This window comes from Neolamprologus brichardi, chromosome 15 (assembly GCF_056152115.1).
Source record: "Neolamprologus brichardi isolate AB-2024 chromosome 15, ASM5615211v1, whole genome shotgun sequence".
Taxonomy (NCBI): Eukaryota; Metazoa; Chordata; class Actinopteri; order Cichliformes; family Cichlidae; genus Neolamprologus; species Neolamprologus brichardi.
The window spans coordinates 18,708,449-18,731,398 of NC_142118.1; the positions used below are offsets into that span (position 1 = coordinate 18,708,449).

The window sequence follows — 22,950 nt, forward strand, 5'->3', positions numbered from 1 at the left end:
GGACTAATACGCCGGGTTGCACTGCATGTACCATGTGCGCTCTGTTGTCATTGAAACGAGCAAGTTAGCGACAATACTTAGGCTCTCATTTTTTCCGCTTGACCTGCTTATTATTAGCACGAAATGGGGTCCGAAAGAAACGGGAATAAAGACGAAGATTGCTTGTTTCTGGAGCATGTTTTGGACAAGCTTTATGACTTTGGTAAGTGTGGTTAGCTGGCTGGCTAATGTTAGCTTTACTGGCTACTTTAAAGGCTGGTACTGTGTTTGAGATTTGCTCTATTACTCGTTTGTTATAATATTATGTTTCATGAGTCTACTTGCAAGGAAAAGAAGCATCGAGAAATGTCTTAAAGAAAGAAGAAGAAGAATCGAGAAATTATGTTACATGTTTCGTTGTATTAGCCAGAATAGTTACTTTAAAGTTAGCTCATGTTTACTGAGTTGTCACCTAAAATGAATATTATACCAGTAAATGGCAGAAAACTCTCTTAGTATACAAAGCTCAGCTCAGCTTTGCTTATGTTGCACCGTCCATATAAACGTGCAACTCAAAGGGCTTCACATGGCTAGAATAAAAAAACACAGAAAAGCAACACTGGTGATTTTTAATGTACATGAACCACATGAGTAAATGACAGCGTGTTATATTATACAGTAAATACTGAGATTCGCATACCGAGAGTAAAAAAGCATGAAAATTAAAAATAAGTCAAGTGTCGAAGCTTGATAAAAAGCTTCTCCATCTGACAACTGCTTCAGCTTCTATCTCGCAGCTAACTCCAGCATCATAATCCTTCACACCAACCAACACAAACGTGTCCTCGTTCACTAAATCCATGAAGTTTGTCTCCAAACTGCTTAACCTGAGCTGTCCCTCTGATGTACTCCTCTCTAATACTGTCCATTCTGGTCACTCCCAGTGAAAAGCTCAACAGCTTTAGCTCTGCGACCTCGAGCTTAGTCTCTTTGTTTCATCATAGTAGGACTCACTAATGTATTTTAAACCTTCGCTTTCACTCTTGCTGCTATCCTTCTGTCACAAATTAGCTCTGACACTCATCTCCACCCTACCTGCACTCTTTTTCACCTCTGTTATGCACTGACTGTTATGCACCTAGATAGTTAAAACTGAGCCACCTTCACTACCTTAACTTATTAGGTCTCCACTGTTACATCTGTCTCCCTCTCATTCACACACGTATGCTGTCTTACACCTACTGACTTTCATTCCTCTTCTCTGTAGTGCAATCTAGATAAAAACAAATATAGTTCATGCAATGTAGTTAAGCACCACCACAAACTGCATTCTCGACATTTTCATAAAGTTATATTGTGTGACCCTTTGATCAAGTTAATGCAAATCCTGAACATTGTCATTATTAATGCATCAATGGACAGGGCACAAGCAGGTTTGGTGGAGCGGTGACGACAAGTGTTGGGGGTGATTTGAGATAGAAGGATAGCAGGAAGAGATTTATTTTAATACTGCTTTTCTGGACTGCATTAGTTTCAGTTTAGTTTTTGCTACAGACGTGCAAAGTTACCTATGCTTTAAAAGTCAGGTGTCTGCTACTTTCTTGTGTTACTGACTTTACCAGAGTTCATGGCCAAGTCATGTAAACAAAACGTTACAGGGTCTGGATTCTGAATTATATTGTTGATTGATGATGTAGGATCAGGACCAAAAAAGAAGTCTCAGAAGAAGAAAAAACAAAAAAGATGCAAAGATTGGGAGGAAGAAGAGGAGCTCCCTGCAGTGAAGGATATATGCAGTGACACTGAAGACTACAGAGCAGAGCAACATGATGCTGAGCAGCAGCAGCAACAACAACGAAAGGCTGAGCAAACGGGTAGGCAGCATAGCAACAGTATATATCAGTCATTCCACTTTTGTCTGTGAGTCATTAAGTTTTCTTTCTGTTCTTTTTTTTACTCATTAATCTGATTCATCCCATTTTCTAGCCTTTGAGCAAGTGAACCAGGTGGAGGTAGTCACATTTCAAGACCCCACAAAGAAAAGAAAAAAGTCAACACCAGACCCCAACAAAACACCTGTAAGTCGGTTGTACTTGAGCTTACTGTGGCTCTCTATATTTGATTGGAGGCTGGTATTGTTCAGTTCATGTTGATGGTGTGCAAAAAAAAAATTATCTTGTATCCAGCTAGCAACCGGTGTTGGGAGTCGTTACGCATATTACACATTTTCCTTGTTACTTTTCATAAAAGTACATTACTTATCTACTTCTTTGCAAACATGAACACGTAGAAACTGAGTCTATGGGTGTGACTATTACCTGTTGAAGATCAGGCTTTGGCTGCTGGGCTGGGTCAGCATTCACTCAGTTTCATCACCACTCTGGGTTCTCAGCTGGCCTAGCATTAGCATGCTGTCTGTGCAGATATTTGCAAAGCTGCAGTTCTGTTAGCAGCAGACTGATGTTTGTGCAGTTTGCACATTTTTAAAATTTTATTGTATTTTTTTATAGCACAACAGGAAAAGCGCGCAATGGTAATGTCCACATCACCATTGCTCTAAAGCTGTAACGCTGTCGATCGCTGCACCCTTAACCTCCTCACACACCCAAATTAAAATCAAACCTTTGTAACGCAAAGTAACAACGTAATTATAACTGTTTTAATTTGTTTCTGTCAATTTGGGGGGGGGGGGGGGTAAATGTGCAGAAAGAGTAGATTAGAAACAGACTTATGGATGCTACCTATAGAAGGATCAGCAGCAGTGGCTTCTGTGCCAACATGCTTAATAGGAAATGCAGTCATCTCCTCTTGTCACTAGCACAGGCATTTTTTTAGGAGCTGTCGCAGTTCATTTTACAGCATTTTCATCTTAGAAACTTGTTTTCCAGTTGATGCTATGAAAAATATCTACTGTTTGACCTCCAGCAAACCTCCTTTAAAGATCCCCCTGTCACAAATGATTCTCATCACTTTCCTTTTCCTCCTGTCTTCATTGCCTTTGGGTTTCTGCTGTCATCCCTTCCAGGCCCTTCATATAGCAGAAAAGGAGCAAAGCGACCAGCTAGGAGAACTCAATTTGGAAAAGGTGATGGTTTCACCACAGTTGACTTCAATTTACTTTGTTATTGCTTCTTCACAAGATTGGAATCCATGTTTTGTTCATATATATATATAGCTGTAGATTATTGTTCTCTGAAAAATATAATTAGCAGTCATGTAGCTCTTCATATCTACATGATTTCTGTTGGCTTTTACTGTATTTGTGTGCTGGGGTCAGGCTCGTCTGGAAGTCCATCGGTTTGGAATTACAGGCTATAAGAAGGAGGAGCAGCGTGTTTTTGAACAGGACAGAGCGGTCATGTTGGGAGCCAGAGTAAGAGCAACATTTTAATCCAACTTTTAAATTTTGCTATAGAGCAGATATTTTTTATGGCCCAATTTTCATGTATTTAATGTCTCCATCAGCCTCCTAAAAAGGAATATGCAAACTATAAGATGCTTCAGCAGCAAATCAAAGAGAAGAAAGAGAAGGAAAAGGAGGAGGCTCAGCTGGTACGACCTGCACTTTCAGGCCAGTCACACTTACAGGAAAATTACTTCTATTTGCTGTTTTTAATGTAGCATAAATTATTTCTTTTTAGGGCCTGAAGAAAAAGAAGAAGAAGAGTAAACAGAGGTAGGTGAATAAAATCACACCTTTCTTAAATAGCATTGATTATTTACCTTAATTATGAACTTTAATTATTGTTAATGAAATACTTCCTCATCATAGGATTCATCCTAACCCTCCAAAAAGTAGTAATTAAATATGAAAATATACTATTTTCATATAGTATATTTATAGTATAATATAAAATATTTTATTTTATTTTATTTTATAATTTCTGTGGCTCCAACCTGTGTTTGCTTCTACTGCTCTGTCAGAAACAGGAAGACAACTGTACCCTCGGGTCCTGGCGCAGCCCCCTCGGGTCAGGTGGGCCGCTTCAAGAACGGCATGCTGCTCCTCAGCTCCAAGGAGATCCAGAAGATCAAAGGCAACAAGTGAGGAAAATAGGAAATGACCAAAACAGAGAACGATGTCTACGCGCAGACTGTTTAACAGTCTTTCAGTGTATTTAAATCAAAGTGGCTGCTGCCCCCCTGAATGTTCAGGATACTGAATGAGATTTTCAGTGGCTTCTAAATTTCTTTCTGATTGATAACTTTAAAAAGGGGCAAATTCTCAGTGTATACGTGTTTTAACACGCTAATGCAGAGTTAGTGGTGTTTGAGTTTTTCCCCTGTACTTTATGGCCTGCACTAAAATAAATATTTAATAGTTTTGCTCTCTGAGAACGACGTTATGGTTATGGTCAGTTATGGTGATACCGTAAAAGATATGTAGAACATAAGAGAGAAGCAAACACTAACAGAAAACCAGCTGAGTTCGTCTGCTCTGAAGCAAAGAATAACAGAATCAGTGCTTCTCTGCTGTGTTATAAATCAGTCTTTAATTACTTGCCTTTCAATTTATTATTTATGTTTTGTATTCTGTTTTGATCATTTTTATCTGAAAGTAATTTTGTGTTTTTCTCAATTTAATGGCAAATTTGGAGGTTTGGGCAGGGCAGGTCAACACCCACGTGTGCTTGTATTCATCGTGTTGCTCTGTCGTCAGTTATCTGAACTACAAGCAGGAATAACAGGGGCAGAACTGTTAGCTCTCATGTTAGTCCGCATCCCAACAGCGGAACTGGGGAAGGCAGTCGATTTATTCAATGTTGAATAAATCACGGCTGCAATCAGAGCTCTCACTCATATATGAAAACCCTGACTTCAGGATGTGTAGCAGCGCATGTTTGAGCCCTTTAATAAAAACAACTTACAGGATGTTTTCCTAAACTTTGAAGCTGCTTTGGATTCTGATCACCGAACCCATGATGACCACAAAGTCTGAATGATGCTTTTACACACTCAAAAGACTCAAGACATTAAATACCAGGACACAGGACAGACTGAAGGCACTGGCAATGCTGTCAATTGAAAAACAACTGAAGCATGACATTTCTGGTTTCAATAAAACTGTGATTGAGATTGCACACAAAACCTTTTGTGTTGTTTATCCAATAGTCAAGACTAAATAACCTGCTAAAAAGAAAAATGCCTTATTTATCTTAGTTTCCTTCTTCGTTGGTGTTGGATAAGACAGACTTTTCAGTCACTTGTGACATTCCTCTATTGCACTATATGCAGTAAACATATTAAAAGAAAACCTGTTGCCGCTTGCAGACAGATTCATATTGTAGTTATCATTAATTGTAATATGATTAAAGTTTTTTTTTATGTAGCTGCCCAAAGATATCACAATAAATATGGGTGTGGTTAGCAATGTCTGCCCCACTGTTGTTTATACTCAGGAGCCACTACTGCTAATGATCCTATTAAAGTGGATTTTCAAGATATGAAACAATTTAAAGGGTAAAAAGCTGTGGTTAAATGTCTGGTGATAAAGTACAGATTTATTTTCTTTGTTTTGCAGGTGAAGGATTTGAATCCTACAGAATGGAAAATGCATACCAGCATGTTATGGAGAGGAAGTGGACACAATAGACATTTCCTCATAATATGTCACTGTCTGGGAGGGATGGTGTTACTGGTGACTATTGAGTCAGAAATTCAGTGGATTGATCTTCGACTGCCTCTCTGGACAAGTCTTAAAGCACATAACTGGAGACTGAATACTGTCAAATCATCTTCCATCACAGTTTATTTATTTTGTTTTTATAAATGACAAAAAAGAGACATTTGTGTATCTTGTGTTGTACACTGACATTTTTAAAAGTATGTAATTGCAATGCATTTCTCATTTACAAACTGAAATGTAGTTGTACAAAACATTTATATTGGCAGGAAGGGACTGGATCATAACAGGGCAGGTGGGCCTAATAATTAAAAAATTACACACAAGTCTTGGCAGAAGTTTTCAAGAAGAAACGCACATGTACACGCTGAATGGACCGTGAGAAAGCAGAATGATCTTACAGTTTTTCTCCCATATAAACCATCTCTTGCAGTCGTTTCCATTTTGTTAAAGGGAAAACATGAAAGTTGGAGTTTTGCGACACTATGATAAAACAAGACCTTTGAGTTGGCAGTGTGCAGCTGGGTGAGGTCACAAATTCTCACACAGTTTTCTTGAAGCAGCCTTTTTGTTGTTGAATATACAGTTCAAAAAGAGGAAAACATGAAGCTCATCTGCAGCGTGTCACACGTTTGAAGCTGTAAGCACATCTCCTTTATTCAGAAAATATTTTACAGACACGGGCCGTTTTCAACTTGCAATCCTTACTGGTCAAACAGACCATATTAGTAGCCATTCAAGAGGATATTATACAAAAGAAAATACATAATTAAATATTTATAAATACTTTATAGAGTAAATAAATTACATTTTGTCCTCTACTTTTTCAAACATAATCATCTAATAATACTAGTGTAATTCCCAGCACCATACCATTAAAATTAAATTGGTAAAATATGTCACATTCATGGGTGGGTAAGTGTTGGGTAAAGGGACGTTTCATACAGGAACTCTTACAAATACATCTGGACAGAAGTGACTGCAGCGTGAATATTTTAATATGCAAGATTTGTTTTTTTGTTCGTTTCTGTGGCATAATATTGTTTTAAGTGATTTTTAGGCAAGAAAATATGGAACCAAATGTTAACACAACAGGGTGAATTTGAGGCCCTCAGCAGAAGCTTTAATTGCCTCCAGTCACGATTTCCTGAATATCATTTTGACATCCATACAGCCCACAGAGACATAACCCCAAATCATCCAACTTTTCAGAAGGCTGGTTACACGATATTTCACTTTTGTCTAGAAATCTATTCCTGTTACAGCAAAGTCAGCCTCAGGGCAGGTTTCTGCATCTGGCGTGGGAGGTGGCAGCAAGGTCAGAGCTGAGCAGCCAGAAATGATGTAAATGTAGCCCTTAGGTGAAAGCTGGCAGTCTGGGGCACATCAGGTAAAAAAAAAAAAAACCTATGTAAGCTGCTTTAAATTCTGACATTTGCACTAATGCTGTATTCATGTTACAAAGGAAATATGTTAAATTTAAGTGAAGAGAGTGCTTGGGTTAAAAATCTTCACTTTCAGATGAATGGCAACTTAAATGTAAACTTAAATAGATCTTATCATCATGATTTAGTCAACAGGCTTGGTGTAAGTGCTTTTTTTGCCACTTGGGTGCAGTTACTGCAGTATCTGCTTGAAGTATACATATCTAGCTCCGTTTTTGGTTCAGTTCAAAAGATCTGGTTCATTAACTTATAAAGCCTACACTATTCAACCATCTGTATGCTAACTTTGTTGAGCTCTAGCAGGTAGCTTCAAAAAGAAGAAAAAAAAAACAGGCAGACAAAGCATTGCCTCTTTTCCACTGGCGTCTTAATGTCTTTCTGAAACTCTGTGTGGTTCTACCCATTTCCACCAAAAATAACTGCATTTTTAAAAAGGCTGGCATCAGCACAGTGCCACAAAATTGCCGATGCTAGAATCATTAACACAGATTCAGATTTTCTTCCCACTGAAACGACCCTCCATCTAAAGCTACACAGTGGTTATGCAATGTTAAAACAAATGTTATTGAATCTATTGAAGTCTGGCTCCACGCTGTCACCACATTAAAAAAGGGTTAACAGCAAACACCAAATGGCAAATGATTGGCCAAACTGAGCAAAAGCAATGCTTTTTTTCTCTATTTATTTTCTTCAGCTGAATTCTGTTTAATTCAATTGAATTGATACCTGTGACTAAATTGTTTTCCTTCTCCAATAGTCAGTCTTTTGTCCTTTCACGCGCTCCTTCCCCCCCCCTTTTCTCTTCACCTCCCAACCGGTCCAACCAGATGGCTGCACCTTTCCTGACCCCGAGTCTTCCTGTTTAAAGGGAGATCTTGTTTCCCAGTATCGCCAAGTGTTTGCTCGTAGGGCATCGTGCGATCATTGGGGTTCTTTCTGTAATATTGTTAAGTCTTTACCTGGAGGCAGCTGTTGTTTTGAATTGGTGCTATATTAATTAAATTAAATTAAATTGAGTTGATACTGGTGATAAATCCCTTCTGGACACCCTGTACATATTACACATCATAGTATATGCAATTACATTTGACTTGACTTTATGAGTTCACTATTTGTGGCTCCCTTGAGACCATCATTCTCAGAAAAATTTTATATAGCCCAGGTGTATGAAATGCCTATAAATATGATATGCTGCAATGCAAATGTAAAGAATTTAACATTCAAAATATCAATGCTGATTTAAAAATAAATATAATATCCCATCTCTACCGCCTAAAAACTTAGTAAAAAGTCCAAATAAAGAAAAAATAAAGATATTTACTTTATTTTAGAACCCTAGTTCTCTACTAATAACTAAATTTTTTTAAAATAGGCATTCAAAATAGACCTGATCATTTCCTGTAAAAATACCAGTAATTCTTAACCTTACACATTATTTCTGTTCATTTCTGTGGTATATTTTAAAGAATGAGGGTGCAGTAAGTATACAAGTGCTACACTAATTTGTCAATGTAAAATGTTCAACCCTTTTAATGTAAACTTTATGTTTAAATATCCAAATATCATGAGATAGTTTGTGATTTACAGTAACATAAATCCTGACACATTTTAAAAAGTCTGTGATGAAAAGCATGAAAACAGATATCGGCAGGTTTTGTCGAGGGATGCCTTAATCTTGTTCTCGCCACCGTTCACCAGCAGGGGGCGAGCTGTTATAGCGGTTGGTTTCAGGGTCCCTCGTTGCAAAGACAAACGGTACACTATTTACAATACAGCTTCAGATAGTTTGTAAACTTGTTTGAATCCATGCTTAATGTCACATGTTATAATCATAACTCACATATCAGTATTTACAGTTTGAGGATGTCCATTCATGTGTAAACCCACTGTCATGTGGTAATGTCAGTCTACCTCTCAAACTCACATTATAGGGAACAGAAATGGCTCAGATATAAACAAGTCGTAGATTAAATAACCTCAATTAATGAATTCTTCCATTCCATGAACTGATAAAACATACATAAACAGTGTACTTATACCTATGTATTTTATACAGTGTCTCATGTCCTGAGTCACAGTGGTCTGGTTGAAGCTACTGTCCTCTATAGGCTGCCATATCTAGTCCCTGATGATAAATGTAGCAGCTTATGTAGCTTTACCTGATGTGACTTTAAAAGATAACGTTCAGGGCCACAGATAAAAGGTGTCTGAAAGCATCTTGAGATTCTGCAGTGAGACTGAGAGATGAGCACAGAATGAAATGCTCTTGAGACGACCATACTTTTCTCATCGACTTGGGGTGTATTATATTATCTGTAAATTGTAAATCAAAGAAAATGAAGTTTGGCTCGATTCCACTTCGTTTTAGCATTTTCTGGCAATGATCTGTCAAAGTCAAAACAGTTCTTTGAGTCTGAGATGCCCCTGCAGGCAAATAGGTTTGTTTCAGTATGCAAATTGCAATTGATTTATTAAATACCACAGTAATGTTTCTTACTGGCCAGTGGATCAAGTCATACCAAGTGGTGCAATCATTTTCATGTTCTAGCAGAGTCCAAAAGTTCACTGCCAAAGACGTTGAAATGTGGGGATCTGCTACATCTTAGTGGGAACTTTTTTGATGTCAGAGTTTTAGGTTTTTAAGACAAATAAGGAAAAGAAAAGGCTGGTGGTCTCTAGGCCTTTGGGACTGTGAATTTATTGGTTAACCTACAGATAATAATAACCTTGTTTATATAAATAAAAAGTAAATTTGGACTAATCAACTAGTTTAAAAGTAGTTGGGCTAATATTAGCAATGTTAGCATCCACAGACATCTTTCCTTGCAGGTTAACATCCACGTGTCCTTAGCGGTTATATGAGAGTTATATAATACAGCTGAATTTTCAGTGTCTAGGTCAAAACACTGTGTACTTCAATAAAAAGTGAGACAACTGTTAAAAAATCAAATAAAATACATTGGCCAAGCCTGGTTAATGCAGTATTTTCAAGGTGCAAAACAATCTTATCTAAAAGAACTTCTGAGTGCAGAAAAAAAAGGACGTATCTAACTCAGTTTTACCTTAAAAAGCCTGTGCCAGGTCACGTTAAAATAGTTTTCCCCAAAAGAAGGCACCAGAATTGAATTCTTTCAAAATAATACACCCCTGGCTCGGTAGATCTGTCAGATTACAGAAAAATGAAATGGAATTAAGTTCCAGCCTTCTCAGACTGACCTCAATATGTAAACCGTTCTGACAACACTATCAAACGATCTTTGCGCCGCTTTGCATGAGAAAGAGAGTCGATCATGAGGGAAGCTTTGCCGGCTTTAAGATGGCTGTCAGATTCCTTACCACAGATAAGAAATCACAGAAAACAGAGAAGGCAGTGCTGTTGGAGTCAACACTGAGATGAAAGTGTGAAGCGAGAGTTTAGCTTTTAAATATTTTATGAGAGAAAAAAACCCATGGTGCCACTACACAACTCCTACAAATGACTTGTGTTCATCTCGGCTGTAAACACACCTGAGAGAGAAGCAGAGCAACAAAAAGCACTGCTGAATCATTTCTCTCAGGGGTTTTTTTTTCACCTCCTAAAAACTGTGTTGCTTGTGGTCTATTTTTTTCTTTATTTTTCAACTCAGAATGATCTTTCCTGCACAATATAAAAATCTTTAAGGGGCGGAGTTAAGCCCAGATTGTTTAAAATAACATAAACTGTGCAAGCTGGAATATAGATAATATCAGGGTTGTTTGTATCTTTGAGAAAAATAAACTGGGCAGTGGAAAAAAGTATGGCCCTCCAGCCATCTCTGCAGTGACGTCGTCAAGCTGTAATCATTACATTTATAGCCAATAAACTTGTCACTTGTCTAAAAAGTCGTGGAGCTGAAGATTGTCCAGGTTAAGGGTCAACTTGAGAAGGATGGGAGAGGAACAGATCCCATCTGACAGTACTGGACATGACATCATTGGTTTGTATCCAGGGCACGCTCAGAGTAAGGAGGGAGCTCTTACTGTTTGATATTCTTTGGAACTTCCAGGCCTGTCAGTAATGTCACCTGAAATAGAGAAACTCATTAAAATCAGCACGAATGAGGCAGTGATTTTAGAGATCAGAGTGGGCACATAAAAGCACCACTGCATCTATGTCATGTGAAATTTGGTTTGGAGAAGACACATTTATTTACCTTTGGAACACACAGTAATCTGAGCTCATGGGTTAGGAATCATTCACTTCTATCAGCACATACTCAGTTAACATGTGAATGTAGAGGAACATATCTATGACCAATATCAGTTTGAGGAATTCAAATGGATTGGACTGGTAATTCTGATTTTACTTGCTAAAATGTCTCATAAACTGCATAAATATAACCTATATTTCATCTGAATTTTACAGTAATGTAGTTGCAGCTTGGTTGCTTTGAAGTAAATGCATGTTTGTGTTAAGCCATCGCATCTGTGTACAGAATCTCTCCTCGGGGAGCCATTTTTCCTTGCTATTCTTGAATTTAATTCCTCTTCTTTTTTCATTGAGTTATTTTGCAGTAAACACTTTACCGAGGTCAACAATCAAGGCAGCCCATCAGGGAGCTGGTTATTTTCCATTGCTGTTAAACATGGCACTTTAACACACACAGACCTGCACATTTCTGTTGAGGCTGACGGCGGGCACAAAGACCCCATCCAGGTTCTCAAAGGCAGTTGGGCCATGCTGTTCCTTATTGATGTAGAAGGTCAGTGTGCGTTTAGTCAGATCCAGCAGGACACCCACAGTCGAGCCCTTAGTGATGCCTCCCTCTGCCCTACACACACCCACACACACAAAACTAGTCAATTTTGTTATGTATATGTGCCGTAAATGCACAGATTTTATAGTAGGTTAAGTTTCACATGGAAGGTAACACAACACAAATATGACTGTAGTTGTGTCATGCTGCAAAAAAAGACAAATATATATGTAAAAGAATGAATACAAAACTTAGTCACCAAAGAGTCCTTTAATTCATTCAGAGCTTGTTTAAATACAGCACTCTGAAGTCTGGTGGGATGGTTAATGTGTTTTTTAATTAATAATTATTATTATTATTATTTTGGTTTATGATACTACGTGTATGTTAAATTAGTTAAAGCTTTAAAAAAAAATCTGATCACTCTTGTATTCATATTTTGTGTGTTTTAAGTGACATTTGTTGGCATCTTCTGCATGGAACCTGCCGGGGGACTGCAGATATAAATTAGCTTTAAGCTAACTCTTTCTGCTACAGTGCATCAAATGGCAACATTTATATTAATATTGTACATTTAAAAAAAAACAAAAAAAACAACAAAGACCCCTGTAACTCATAAATCAAAGTTAGAACTGGCTCAGTAGCTGTTGAATGAATTATTTCACATATCAAATGTATTTAAAATTAAACGTCTGCTCTTTTTGTCTAACACGCAAACTCTCTGTTCTCTGTTTTAAGAAGTGACTTAATGAAAACGATCTATAGCAAAAACTTGCGCTCCAAAAAATTGTGTTTTAACCACAAAGCTTGCGTTTTTGCAAATGTCTCTAAACTTATAGAAATGCAGACACTCATCAGGATTAGGCTGTCAGGGCACTAACAGATAAAGAAATCAATATGAGATTAAGAAGTCAAAAATAAAGCTCCGACACGACACGATGAATGACATGAAAGGTGGGTAGAGAACTGACAAGTCAAGAGAGCAGATATTTTTCATGAATAAATCTTTAATGAGAGTTTGATGGCTTCCTTGTGAAGCAGACAGAGAGACGGTGCAGATGCATGTTTTGATGTTTCCTGCAGCCATCTTATACAGCTCCCCTGTGTGTTTGTTAGTCTGTTTGTTAGTATTGTATGAGCCTTCGGGTTTCTCTGTCATCGTGTGTATCTATGGTTATAGCTTCCAAACCTCTTAGAAGTATGAGACTTAATGCACAAGACAGAATGATGAAGGCATAAGGGAAACACTTTACAGAGTCCCTGTCTCCTGTTGTTTTACTCAACGACAAAAGTTGCTCATAAATTACTTAAAATTACGAGTGCTGCTTTCTAGTAAGACAAGATTTAACAAGTTGGATTTGTTAATGTTACAAACTAATTGAATCATATTTTATAGTAAAAGAAACAGCAGTATTGCTACAGTAATAATACATTATAGTACATTAGGAATGATATATTAATAATGACAATCTTGGGGTTGCCATGTTATGAAAAATTAAATTCAGCAGGTATTTCTCCTTCTCTTCATGAATCACCGTAGTGGGATTATCATTAAAGGATTAAAAGCTTCGCCAGCAAAAATAGAACAAATTAAATCCCAGCATCACTCCACTCAGAATTAATTGTGCCTTCTAATTAATGGTTTATTAAATATTTGAGGGCTTGAAGGATGTTACAGAAAGTTCCTAATGAAGGGACATAAACTACTGATTTCATATTATACAATCCAGTCTGCAGGTATACATGTTAAAGGCATTAATGTTATGAACAGCTTCTTCCAAGAAAGAAAGTGCTACAACAATCCTTTAGAGGGGTCGATGAAAGAGCTGTAAACCCCATGAAAGCTTTGCCGCAGGAACGGGGATTTTTACAACCTAGCAGCCTATGAGTTGTTCACACAGCATTAGTAATATATTCAATTTTAACTTTGTAGTTTGACAAAACAAAACAAATTAAAAAATTTCAAGATCTTTCTTTTGTTCTTTGTATTAAATAACAACAGCGTGGAAAACCAGCGTGATAATAGTGAAAGTCTGTAAAAGCTGTCAATGTCTTTTTTAGCTTTCCTGATGTTCCCTTCAACAATCTGTCCCTGGGCATCGCTGAAATCCTTTCAGCATGACTACAAGTTGTCGACTGCTCCCTGAAGCTCCCTTTCTAACCACTTATGTGTCTGTGATACATACTGGATCTCCTCTAGTGTGTCAAATGGAGCTCTTCTACTTGACTTAAATTTTTGGGGCAAAGAAAGAAAGTCCCAAATCTGCGGAGCATGAATTGTCTTCATAATTGCATGTGCCAATTTTCCTCATCTTTTTGCTGTTCTCTTTATGGATCAACATAATGGATCATCTGTCTCTATCTCTAGCATCCTCTTCTGTCACACAAACCTACCTGTAGTGTCCTCCTTCACTCCAACCAAAAATTTTCTGTGTGATCTTCTTCTTTTCCTCCTCTGCACATGTCCAAACCATCTCAGCCTTGCCTTTCAAACTGTGTCATCAAAACACTCGACCTGAGCTGGTCCTCTAATCTTGCCAGTTCTCTAATCTTAGATACTTAAAATCTGCTACCTCCTGTCTTTATGTTAGTGCCACCATGTCCAAGCAACACATCCCAGGTAAATCTTTCCTTTCGTTCTTGCCTGCACCACATCTCAGGTTATTTCCACCAAGTGTTCTCTCACAGAAGCCTCGGGCTGTTGCCCAATTTGCAAGTCTCCATTGACAGTCTGACCTTAAGGAAAAATTCACAGTGCACGCTCTTAAGAAAGACCTGATATGCAAACACTGGGTTGTAGCTGGGGAACAAACCCCCACCAGAAGTAATGTTCCTCAAAATGATCTGATCATTTTGACAACAAAAGCCACTGAAGAGGTTTGACGTCCATGATAAAATCTCAGAGTGCTCATGCACAGAAGTTGACTTCTGATCTACAAGGAATCTCGAAATAGCAGCTGAAAACAGACCTAAAGTTCAAAAGGACATGAGGATGAAAGGCAAATCTAAAACAAATAAACTGAGGCACTGAGGTAACCAGAATATTATTTTAAAAAATAATCTTAAATTAGTCTTCTAATTTACTGAAAGTCAATTGTCTTTGCATTTGAATGATATGAGCCTCTGGATCCTGCAGGATATCCGTTTGGGATTTTTCTTGAAAACATGCAGATGGAATCTCTTAATTGTTCTCATTTTTTAAATATGATATGTATTTTATGCCAGTATTATACAACATGTCCAATGGTAGGGAACAATGGTAAAATTGTAAAAGTTATCACTAAAAACTGTTGGTGGTGTTGTTGCTCCCCATGCACCTACCTGTTGGTGTGGGAGTTGTTGTGCATGAACCAGGAGCGGTTGTTGTCCACATACATGGCCCAGGCTTTGTCATCTTTCCCCAGCATCATGTCCTTCATGGTGTTGATCCTTGCTATGCCAAACGCAGGATCTGGGTGGTTGTCATAGCGATCAATGCTGACCTCCCAATAGTGAATGCCCTGAGATTCAATAGGGGGTAAAAAAATAAATCTTCTATAACCTTTATAACCAAAAATTAACAGAAAAAGGCTAATCGCTGTCAAATTTGAACAGAAAATATCTGTATACACTTCACCTTGGAGAAAGCAGCAGTCCCCAGCACCACACGGTCATCATAGCTGTTACAGCTAACTGTCTGGTTGTCATTAGTCAGAACAATGTCCCGATGAGCTGAGGTGGGGTCAAAGGTGAACCAAGCCACTGTAAGAAGGACACAACAGTTAGCCGGCTGATAGCCTTTGGAAATTCTGTAAGTCTGTACTAACATTCACACTAAATTTAGTCACGTGTTGTATTCTGCATCTTATTAAAATAATTTCAAAAACTGCTCATCCAAAGTGAACCTTACTGGGCAGCTATACCTACCCACACCTACAGTAAAGCCAATAATTATATTACTGATTCTAGAAGGGCCATGCTTTCTTTTTCATAGGATTAAAGACCCTATACAGTCCTGTGAAAAAAAACATGAGTCAAAGCTCATAGAACCACCTTTAGCAGAAATAACTTGAAGTAATTGTTTTCTTTATAACTTTCAGTGTCTTACGTCATTATGGCCATATTTGCTATATAGCTTTGCTTCATTTCGTTAAGGTTTGATGTCATTTATTAATGCACAGCTCTCTTAAGGTCCCAAAACAGCATTTCTATCAGGTTGAGGTCTGAACTTTGACTATGCCATTGTCAGTGTTGGGGAGTAACGGAATACATGTACCGCCGTTACGTATTTAAAATACAAAATATGAGTAACTGTATTCCGTTACAGAAGGTGGTATTCAGAATACAGTTACTTTGTTGAAATAAATGGATTACACGGCGGTACTTCCCTGTTTCATATTGTGGCGGGTCAGGACTGTTTGGGTTTTGTTTGACAGCTACGTTCTGTTGTTCCAGGCGGCAGCGTTACGGTTGCCATGGTTACAGGGTGACGTTCTCTCTCTGCGTGTTTCCTGGGTGAGAGAGCGCCTGTTGTTGTTGTGCTAAGCTAACAGGCAGAATGCTACAGGTATAGCTCTAAAAAATGTAGCATCATAGGCAGTGTAGTCCGTGCTGCAGGGAGAATGGACTGCCATACACGTTATGTGTCTGTGAGCGAGGGAGGGAGAAAAAGGAAAAGTACGAGCTGTCATCGAGCAAAAACGGGAGCTGGAAGCATGTAAATATAATAATAACCACTGCAGCCAAGAAGAGAGCCTGACGAGCCCAGTTGTAAGTAAGCTATTAAGACTCGACTGTACACCGTGTTTGTGTTTTCCTCCGAAAACAATAAGTTCCGTTGGAGCAGCCTTTAAACGCCTCTCTCTGTCTCTGCTAGCAAAGTTGACCCAGACAACAAAGTAAAGCTAGTTTTCAGCTACGAACCCGACACAGAACCCGACGTATTAGTCAGAGGTCCCTTTACTACGGAGCCGTGGACCTTCAGTAACAGTAATAAATCACAGCAATAGTACATTCATGTAGTTGTAAACAGCATGATAATATATTAAGTAATCCAAAGTATTCAGAATACGTTACTCTCATTGAGTAACGTAACGGAATACGTTACAGAATACATTTTGGGGCATGTATTCTGTAATCTGTAATGGAATACATTTTAAAAGTAACCTTCCCAACACTGGCCATTGTAGCATATTGATTCTTTTCTATTTCAGCTATTTATTGTAGATTTGCTGGATAATTTTCCTGTTGCATGAACCAATTTGGGTGTTCTTACAAACATGATCACATTTGACTCTAAAATACTTTAGTATCAGAGGAGTATAGAGGAGTTTAAGGGTGACTCAATGACTGCTAGGAGCCGAGGTCCTGCGAGTGCAAAACAAACCCAAACCATCACCCCTCCACCAGCGTGTTTGACTTTCTCCAAACATGGCGCTGTACATTAAAAGGACATTGTTCAAGAAGTCTTGTGGTTTGTTCAGTTCAAAACCTAAGCTGTGCTACAATATTCTCTTCAAACAGTAGTAGGGATGGGTACCGGTATACGGTGCCATTATGGCACTGGTTCTGACATAAACGGTAGTAACAAGACCGAAAAGCAGAGCACATTTCATTGCTTTATTTCGGTGCTTTTTTTTTTCTTCCTGAGATGTCATACACTTTGGATTCTAGCCAATCATTTTACCTTTGCAAGGATAGTAGATGGGCCCAGGTACGTACATTCTTTAAGAGCTACAGATTAAAAATGCCCAAGGCAAAGTGGTCAAAAGTCTGGCTGTACTTCACAGCAAAAGATGCAAACTCAGCAGCCTGCAACAAGTGCTTTAAGGTGATACTGTGATACTGTGCAAAGGAGATAACACCTCGAATCTGACGACCAACCTGGCGATGCATAGCGTTTTTTTTAGAAGCCAAGAAATGCACCAAGTTAGCAACATCTCCCAAGAATCCGAAGAGGAGAGTCCTGGCCCCTAGCCCTGCCAGTGTAGCGGAAATGATGACGGATGATGATGGCAGCAGCAGCCGTTCTTCTCTGCGTGAGTAGCTTAATGTTCGTGTGTAATTTACGTTGAGTAGGCTAACCACGTTATTAAATTAATGCATGTAAGGTGAACTAGCAAACACCGTCGTAGTTACATGCGGCTGTCTTCTTGTTTGATGGCAGATACTCCCTTCACCCTGGACAAAAAGGCTAAAATGACCAAAGAAAAAGTTTGAGCACCTTTCAAGCACAAGCACCGTTTCAAAAGTACTGGTTTGGCACCGGTATCAGATAAAACCTAAACGGTACCCATCCCTAGACAGTAGAGGCTTTTTACAAGCATCTTCCAAATGAGCCATTCTTGAGTCTGTTACACCTTCTCTGAGTATTGTGTGGTCTGAAAAGTCAAACTAGTTTAATTGCTGTGACTGATTTTTTTAAATCATCAAAATACTTTTAACAAGCTCAAGGCATACACATAAATACAACATTCAGCTTAACTCAGCAAGGGATATTTTCATCTCTGGCTGATAAAAACAAGACTATAAATGTAATCACTCTGTCAAATAATCACATTAATATGTATTCTTTTATAATGAATGTGACCTTAGAAACGGCGGTTGTGGGCAACAACTAATTGAGTTTATCCACAGAAAACAATGCACTTGTAAAGTGTAGGCCTGAGACGGGAAATGTTTCATCAACTACCAATGCATTATTAAAAAAGTGCTTGCACGTAAGATTTTTACTGTCACACTACACGGATGCCATGTTTTTGTTTGCAGTCACGTCGTCGCAGTTTTCTTTCTCGGTGTAGCTGCGGTACAATCCTCAAAGAGAGAGAGAGGAGGAAGAGGAGGAGAAGGGGATGGAAAAAGACGCAGAGTAGGCAGGAAGAAGAACGATGATAGAGAAGAATAAAAAGAGGGCGGGTGGGATAAACAGTTATCAGTCAGAAAACAGACTCTAATGCCCATTACTGTTGTGGCTGGTTCAGAGACACTGTTTGTGTGTTTGTGTATTGTAAAAATCTCCACCCGCATTGCTCTGCTGTTACACAGTGAGTGTCTCTATTTTCTTCTTTCACCTCCTCTTTCTCTGAGTCCTTAATCTCATTCTTTCCTTTCTTCTCCAGCAGTATTTTCTGTTTTTTCTCCCTTTGCAGTTATGTTTTTTCCTTCCTTTTCTCTTTTTCCTTTGCATCTCTGTACAGTTTTATCTTTATCCTCTTTTTCCATTGCCCCCTTTCTTTTTCTTACTTAACCACTCCTTTGATCTCCTTTTCTTTCCTTCTGTTTTCTTCTTGTTTGTGACTTTTCTTTACTGTCTACTCAAACCTGGTCTACTTCAGCTTTTTTCCATCCGCTTCCTCTTCATTATTTCGTTCCTCTTTTCTTCCCCTTTCTTTGTCTGCTGTTCCTGTCCAGTGTATTCCCTTCACCCTCTTCAAAATCTTCCACCTACCTTTCTCCTGCCTTCTCCCAAAACAAAATTTTAAAAAAATCTCCTCCTCTATGTAAGAGGCTTTTCTGTTCACAGTTACATAGGTCAGATGAAATTACATCATGAAACCTGTTTTACAAAGAAGATCGCAGACAAAAAAAATCCTTTGGGTAAAAAAATATAATGAAATCAAGACAGCCAAAACAGCAGAATCAAAAGTAAGGCAGACAAAGAGTCCATCTGTCATGCTGGAAGCTAAGCCAGTTCCAGCACACACCACGTACCATCAGAAGTCTTGAGCATGACTGTCTTGCTGTATGGACCCACTCCAATGGAATTATAAGCTTTCACCCTTGCGTTGTAGGAACTGTTGAAATGAAGACCATCGACTGTACACACTGTTTCCTTCCCCACATATACCTCCTGGGGGCACACACAAACACGCACACACAGACACACACAAACTCAGCATCATTTGAAATGCAAGTTGAGGCAGTATATGCTCAAGGATTAGTGAAGAGGTCAAGACCTCTAGCACTTTTAATGCATGCTTGATGATGACTCATATACTTACACACATAAAGAGTATTATCTGTCCTTTGTCAGATATGAGCATCATATTGAGGACTAATAACTAAATAAGGAGAGCTACTGAACATCATTTTCTGAGTTTCAGACTAGATTAGTTATTTTCACAGTAGAGTTATTGCAGTGTTTCCCAAAAACAGAAATTTCTTGGGCAGGCTGCCCACGAATCTTTTTCAACCTTCAGAGAAAACAACGAGATTGAGAAACAAGTTCAAGTTGCTGCTGTGATGGTTCTTGGTGTCCTTCAGCTGTCTTTATTCTCTTGTCCTTGTCCAGAACCTTACTGGAGACAGAACTGCTTATTTTTTTATTATATATTTCCACAAAAAATATATGCATTTCTTTTGGGTGCACACATATGACCTGTGCCTCATTACTGCCACGATACAGAGTAATTCTGTGGGAAACACTATTAGTGTAAATCTTTTGTTTAACTAACAGTACTCACCCTGTACTGTCCTCCATTGCCATCATCCAGCTCCAGGATGTATCCCTCGATGGGGTTGATGGTGGGCATAGTTACCCTCCAGGCCAGGGTGGCGCTGTTATTCCTTGTGCAGCACTTCTCCAGCTGCAGGAGAGGAGCTGGAGGGACTGAGGGTCTAGGCTCCACTGTGTAGAGAGATGGATGGATGCAATTTGAATTTTGCGATCAATGAATGAGAGGGATTGGGACAAAGAAGAGGTACAAGGAGGGAGACATGAAAGTGTGGAAGGATAAAGAGAGGAAGACATACAGGGATGCCGTCATCTGGCGGGTTGCCTTTAAACAGACTGAATGAAGAGAAAAAGGAGCTTTAATGACAATCTGGTGGGAGATTTAAAAAAGAGCCTTAAAGGTGAAAGAGCTCTGGGTTCATTTACAGGGTAACAGCTGGGAATTATTAAGGGCTTAAACTGGACCTAGTGAGGACTCTACATACACTTAAAGGGTAGTGTAGTGGTAGGGATGCACTGGGTTAGATTGATATGCGCTTTGAAGGCTGACTTGTAGTTTGATAGTAATAAATAAATCAGCAAAGGTGGTAAGAAAGTATGAGACATCGGCTCCCCACCAAAGGACAGACTGATGAAAGCAAAGCATCATTCCTGCATAAAATCTGCATAAAATCAGAGGAAAAGCATCATATCAGTCTAACTCTTGTACAAAAACAGGTGAAAAGCAAATTCCAAAAGGAGAAACAAACATACACACAATAAAATAAGATAAGATTAAAAAAATCTTTCTTCACTGTTTCATTTACAGGAACTTATCTGATAAATATATAACAGTACGGAAAACACAGGGGAAGGCAGCAGTCATGGCGGACAGTATAGGAGATAATGCATGTTTTGTTGATATTCCATATTTGAATTTATGACTTATTACATGGAGATCAGCCACAACATCAAAATACAGATTATGTAAAGTAATTAATAACGGCCATCTCTTTACAATGCAATGTTCTGCTGTAGAAATCTGGTTTCATGTCATTTATGTGGATGTTATATTGACGCAGAACATTAACTTATCCTTCAAACTCCCCAGATACTAATGCAAACATGAATCTACAAGATGTACCAGAGATAGCTTGATCCACACACGCCCCACCCGCAATTTCCAGCAGGCAAATGATCTGCTACCTGATTGAAGAGACCAAAGGACACCTGCAGAAGTCCCACATGTTGATGGATTGAAGCAGATTCTAATGTTGTGGCTGATCAGTCTATAGCTATCGAGCAAGACTGAATATGTGAAAACAAAATGATTAGAGGATCATGTTTACTGCACATTTCCTCAGTATATACTTACTCCCTATGATTTGTATTGCCACAGTTTAATTCATGCATAATTATATTTTAATATATGTGTCATTAGTAACATGTGAAACAAAATTATCGCAGGAAACAAAGATCTTTGTGCAGAACTGTTCAGCAGATCAGTGTCGTTTACTGTTGAAGAGCTGAAAAACAACATGCAAAGGGAAAACACCAGAGAAACACTGTGGGACAAAAAGACCAGTGAGTTTCCAACCAGAGAGCTATCGGGGCTAAGGAATGAGGCAGGAGTGACAAAATATATGCAAGGAAGGGAAACAGAGATTTACAGTGAAAAATAGAGTCTCTGAAATACCTCCTGGGCTCTCTGTCTCCATCTCAGCCTCACCACTGCCTGCTTCCTGCATTTGTTTCAATTTTGGATTCTCCTGTACATCTGGAAATATGATGTTGATTTACGTCAGTGTTCTCTAAAGAAGTAAAAAGGATGACCAGAAGTGTAGTGTATCAATCATACGCTTATTTGTCACAATGATATTAACTAAAGGTCCGAAAATGATCATTGATAAACACAAAAATCATTTGTCAAGCCTAAACTTGAAGGTTTTGTTGTCCTTTTTGTGTTGCATTATTCTGTGTAGTATTTTGTAGTTTTAGGTAGTATTTGTGTAGTGATAAGACAAGAGATTGTGTTTTTAGGTAGCACTTTTAGAGCTAGGTAATAATTTGATAATTGTGCGGTAATAAGTTGGAAACAAGGCAATAATTTTATCATCACCATCATCACTACCCCAGTAATATCCAAGCAGTTATTTTGTATCACATATATATATATGTGTGTGTGTGTGTGTGTGTGTGCTACCTAAACACTGAAATACATTTTTTGCACGCAGCAATGAATTTTGTTCACTCAAATTTAGCTTTTCTTCGCGCGAAATAAATTTCTCCTCAAAATGCAACACTTGTACCTGCAAATTTTTGTTTACGTGCGCTCATTTTTTTTTTTACGTGCGCTCAGAATAGTGGCACAAAAATAACGCCGTATGCTTGTTCTACGCTTTTTTATGCTGCATATTTTTTTACCATAGGTTCAAAGTTATATTCTTTCCAGTGCAGCTGAGCAGCTGCTGCTATATTATTATAAAAGTATAACAGTATATTCCTATTATCCAGTATTCAGCATTGTTTGAAGGTATCAATGCAAATTTTATGTTTAATATTGTGGCTTATTATAAGGACGTTTGGTAATGTTTCGACTACATTTTATAGTAATATTTGTCACAATTTAAAGCCTATGAAGTTCACTTTAATAGTTTGTTAATATGTAATTACAAAAATGTAAAAAGGCAGTTTTGTAGTTCTTAGCCCTGTTTCCTGGTTATCACACAGAAACTACTGCAAAATACATTAGAAGGTTACCTAAGCAACCAGAGCCAG

General features: G+C 38.4%; 2 protein-coding genes across 4 annotated transcripts in view; one reads left to right on the forward strand and one right to left on the reverse strand.

The window, feature by feature from the left end:
* fsaf1 (40S small subunit processome assembly factor 1) lies at positions 1 to 6,257 on the forward strand. Of its 2 annotated transcripts, XM_006805665.3 has the most exons (9): positions 1 to 202; positions 1,677 to 1,853; positions 1,966 to 2,057; positions 3,005 to 3,064; positions 3,257 to 3,352; positions 3,445 to 3,531; positions 3,621 to 3,655; positions 3,904 to 4,023; positions 5,501 to 6,257. In XM_006805665.3, the coding sequence occupies exons 1-9, from the start codon at positions 124 to 126 to the stop codon at positions 5,502 to 5,504; spliced, it is 750 nt and encodes a 249-aa protein (XP_006805728.1). In that variant the 5' UTR covers positions 1 to 123; the 3' UTR covers positions 5,505 to 6,257. The 2 variants fall into 2 exon arrangements, with proteins under 2 accessions (XP_006805728.1, XP_035770191.1); XM_035914298.2 differs by lacking the exon at positions 5,501 to 6,257 and having other exon boundaries at positions 3,904 to 4,027.
* The window catches only part of trim67 (tripartite motif containing 67), a 55,325-nt gene continuing 38,083 nt past the window's right edge, over positions 5,709 to 22,950 (reverse strand). Inside the window, exons 6-12 of one of the 2 annotated variants that reach the window (XM_035914297.2) lie at positions 21,869 to 21,949; positions 20,204 to 20,367; positions 19,452 to 19,590; positions 15,379 to 15,503; positions 15,084 to 15,262; positions 11,675 to 11,837; positions 5,709 to 11,090 (exon numbers count right to left, since the gene is read on the reverse strand). In XM_035914297.2, the coding sequence (XP_035770190.1) occupies positions 11,043 to 11,090; positions 11,675 to 11,837; positions 15,084 to 15,262; positions 15,379 to 15,503; positions 19,452 to 19,590; positions 20,204 to 20,367; positions 21,869 to 21,949 (899 nt within the window). In that variant the 3' untranslated portion in view covers positions 5,709 to 11,042. The remainder of the gene's footprint in view (positions 11,091 to 11,674; positions 11,838 to 15,083; positions 15,263 to 15,378; positions 15,504 to 19,451; positions 19,591 to 20,203; positions 20,368 to 21,868; positions 21,950 to 22,950) is intronic. The other variant, XM_006805666.3, reaches the window with a different exon arrangement.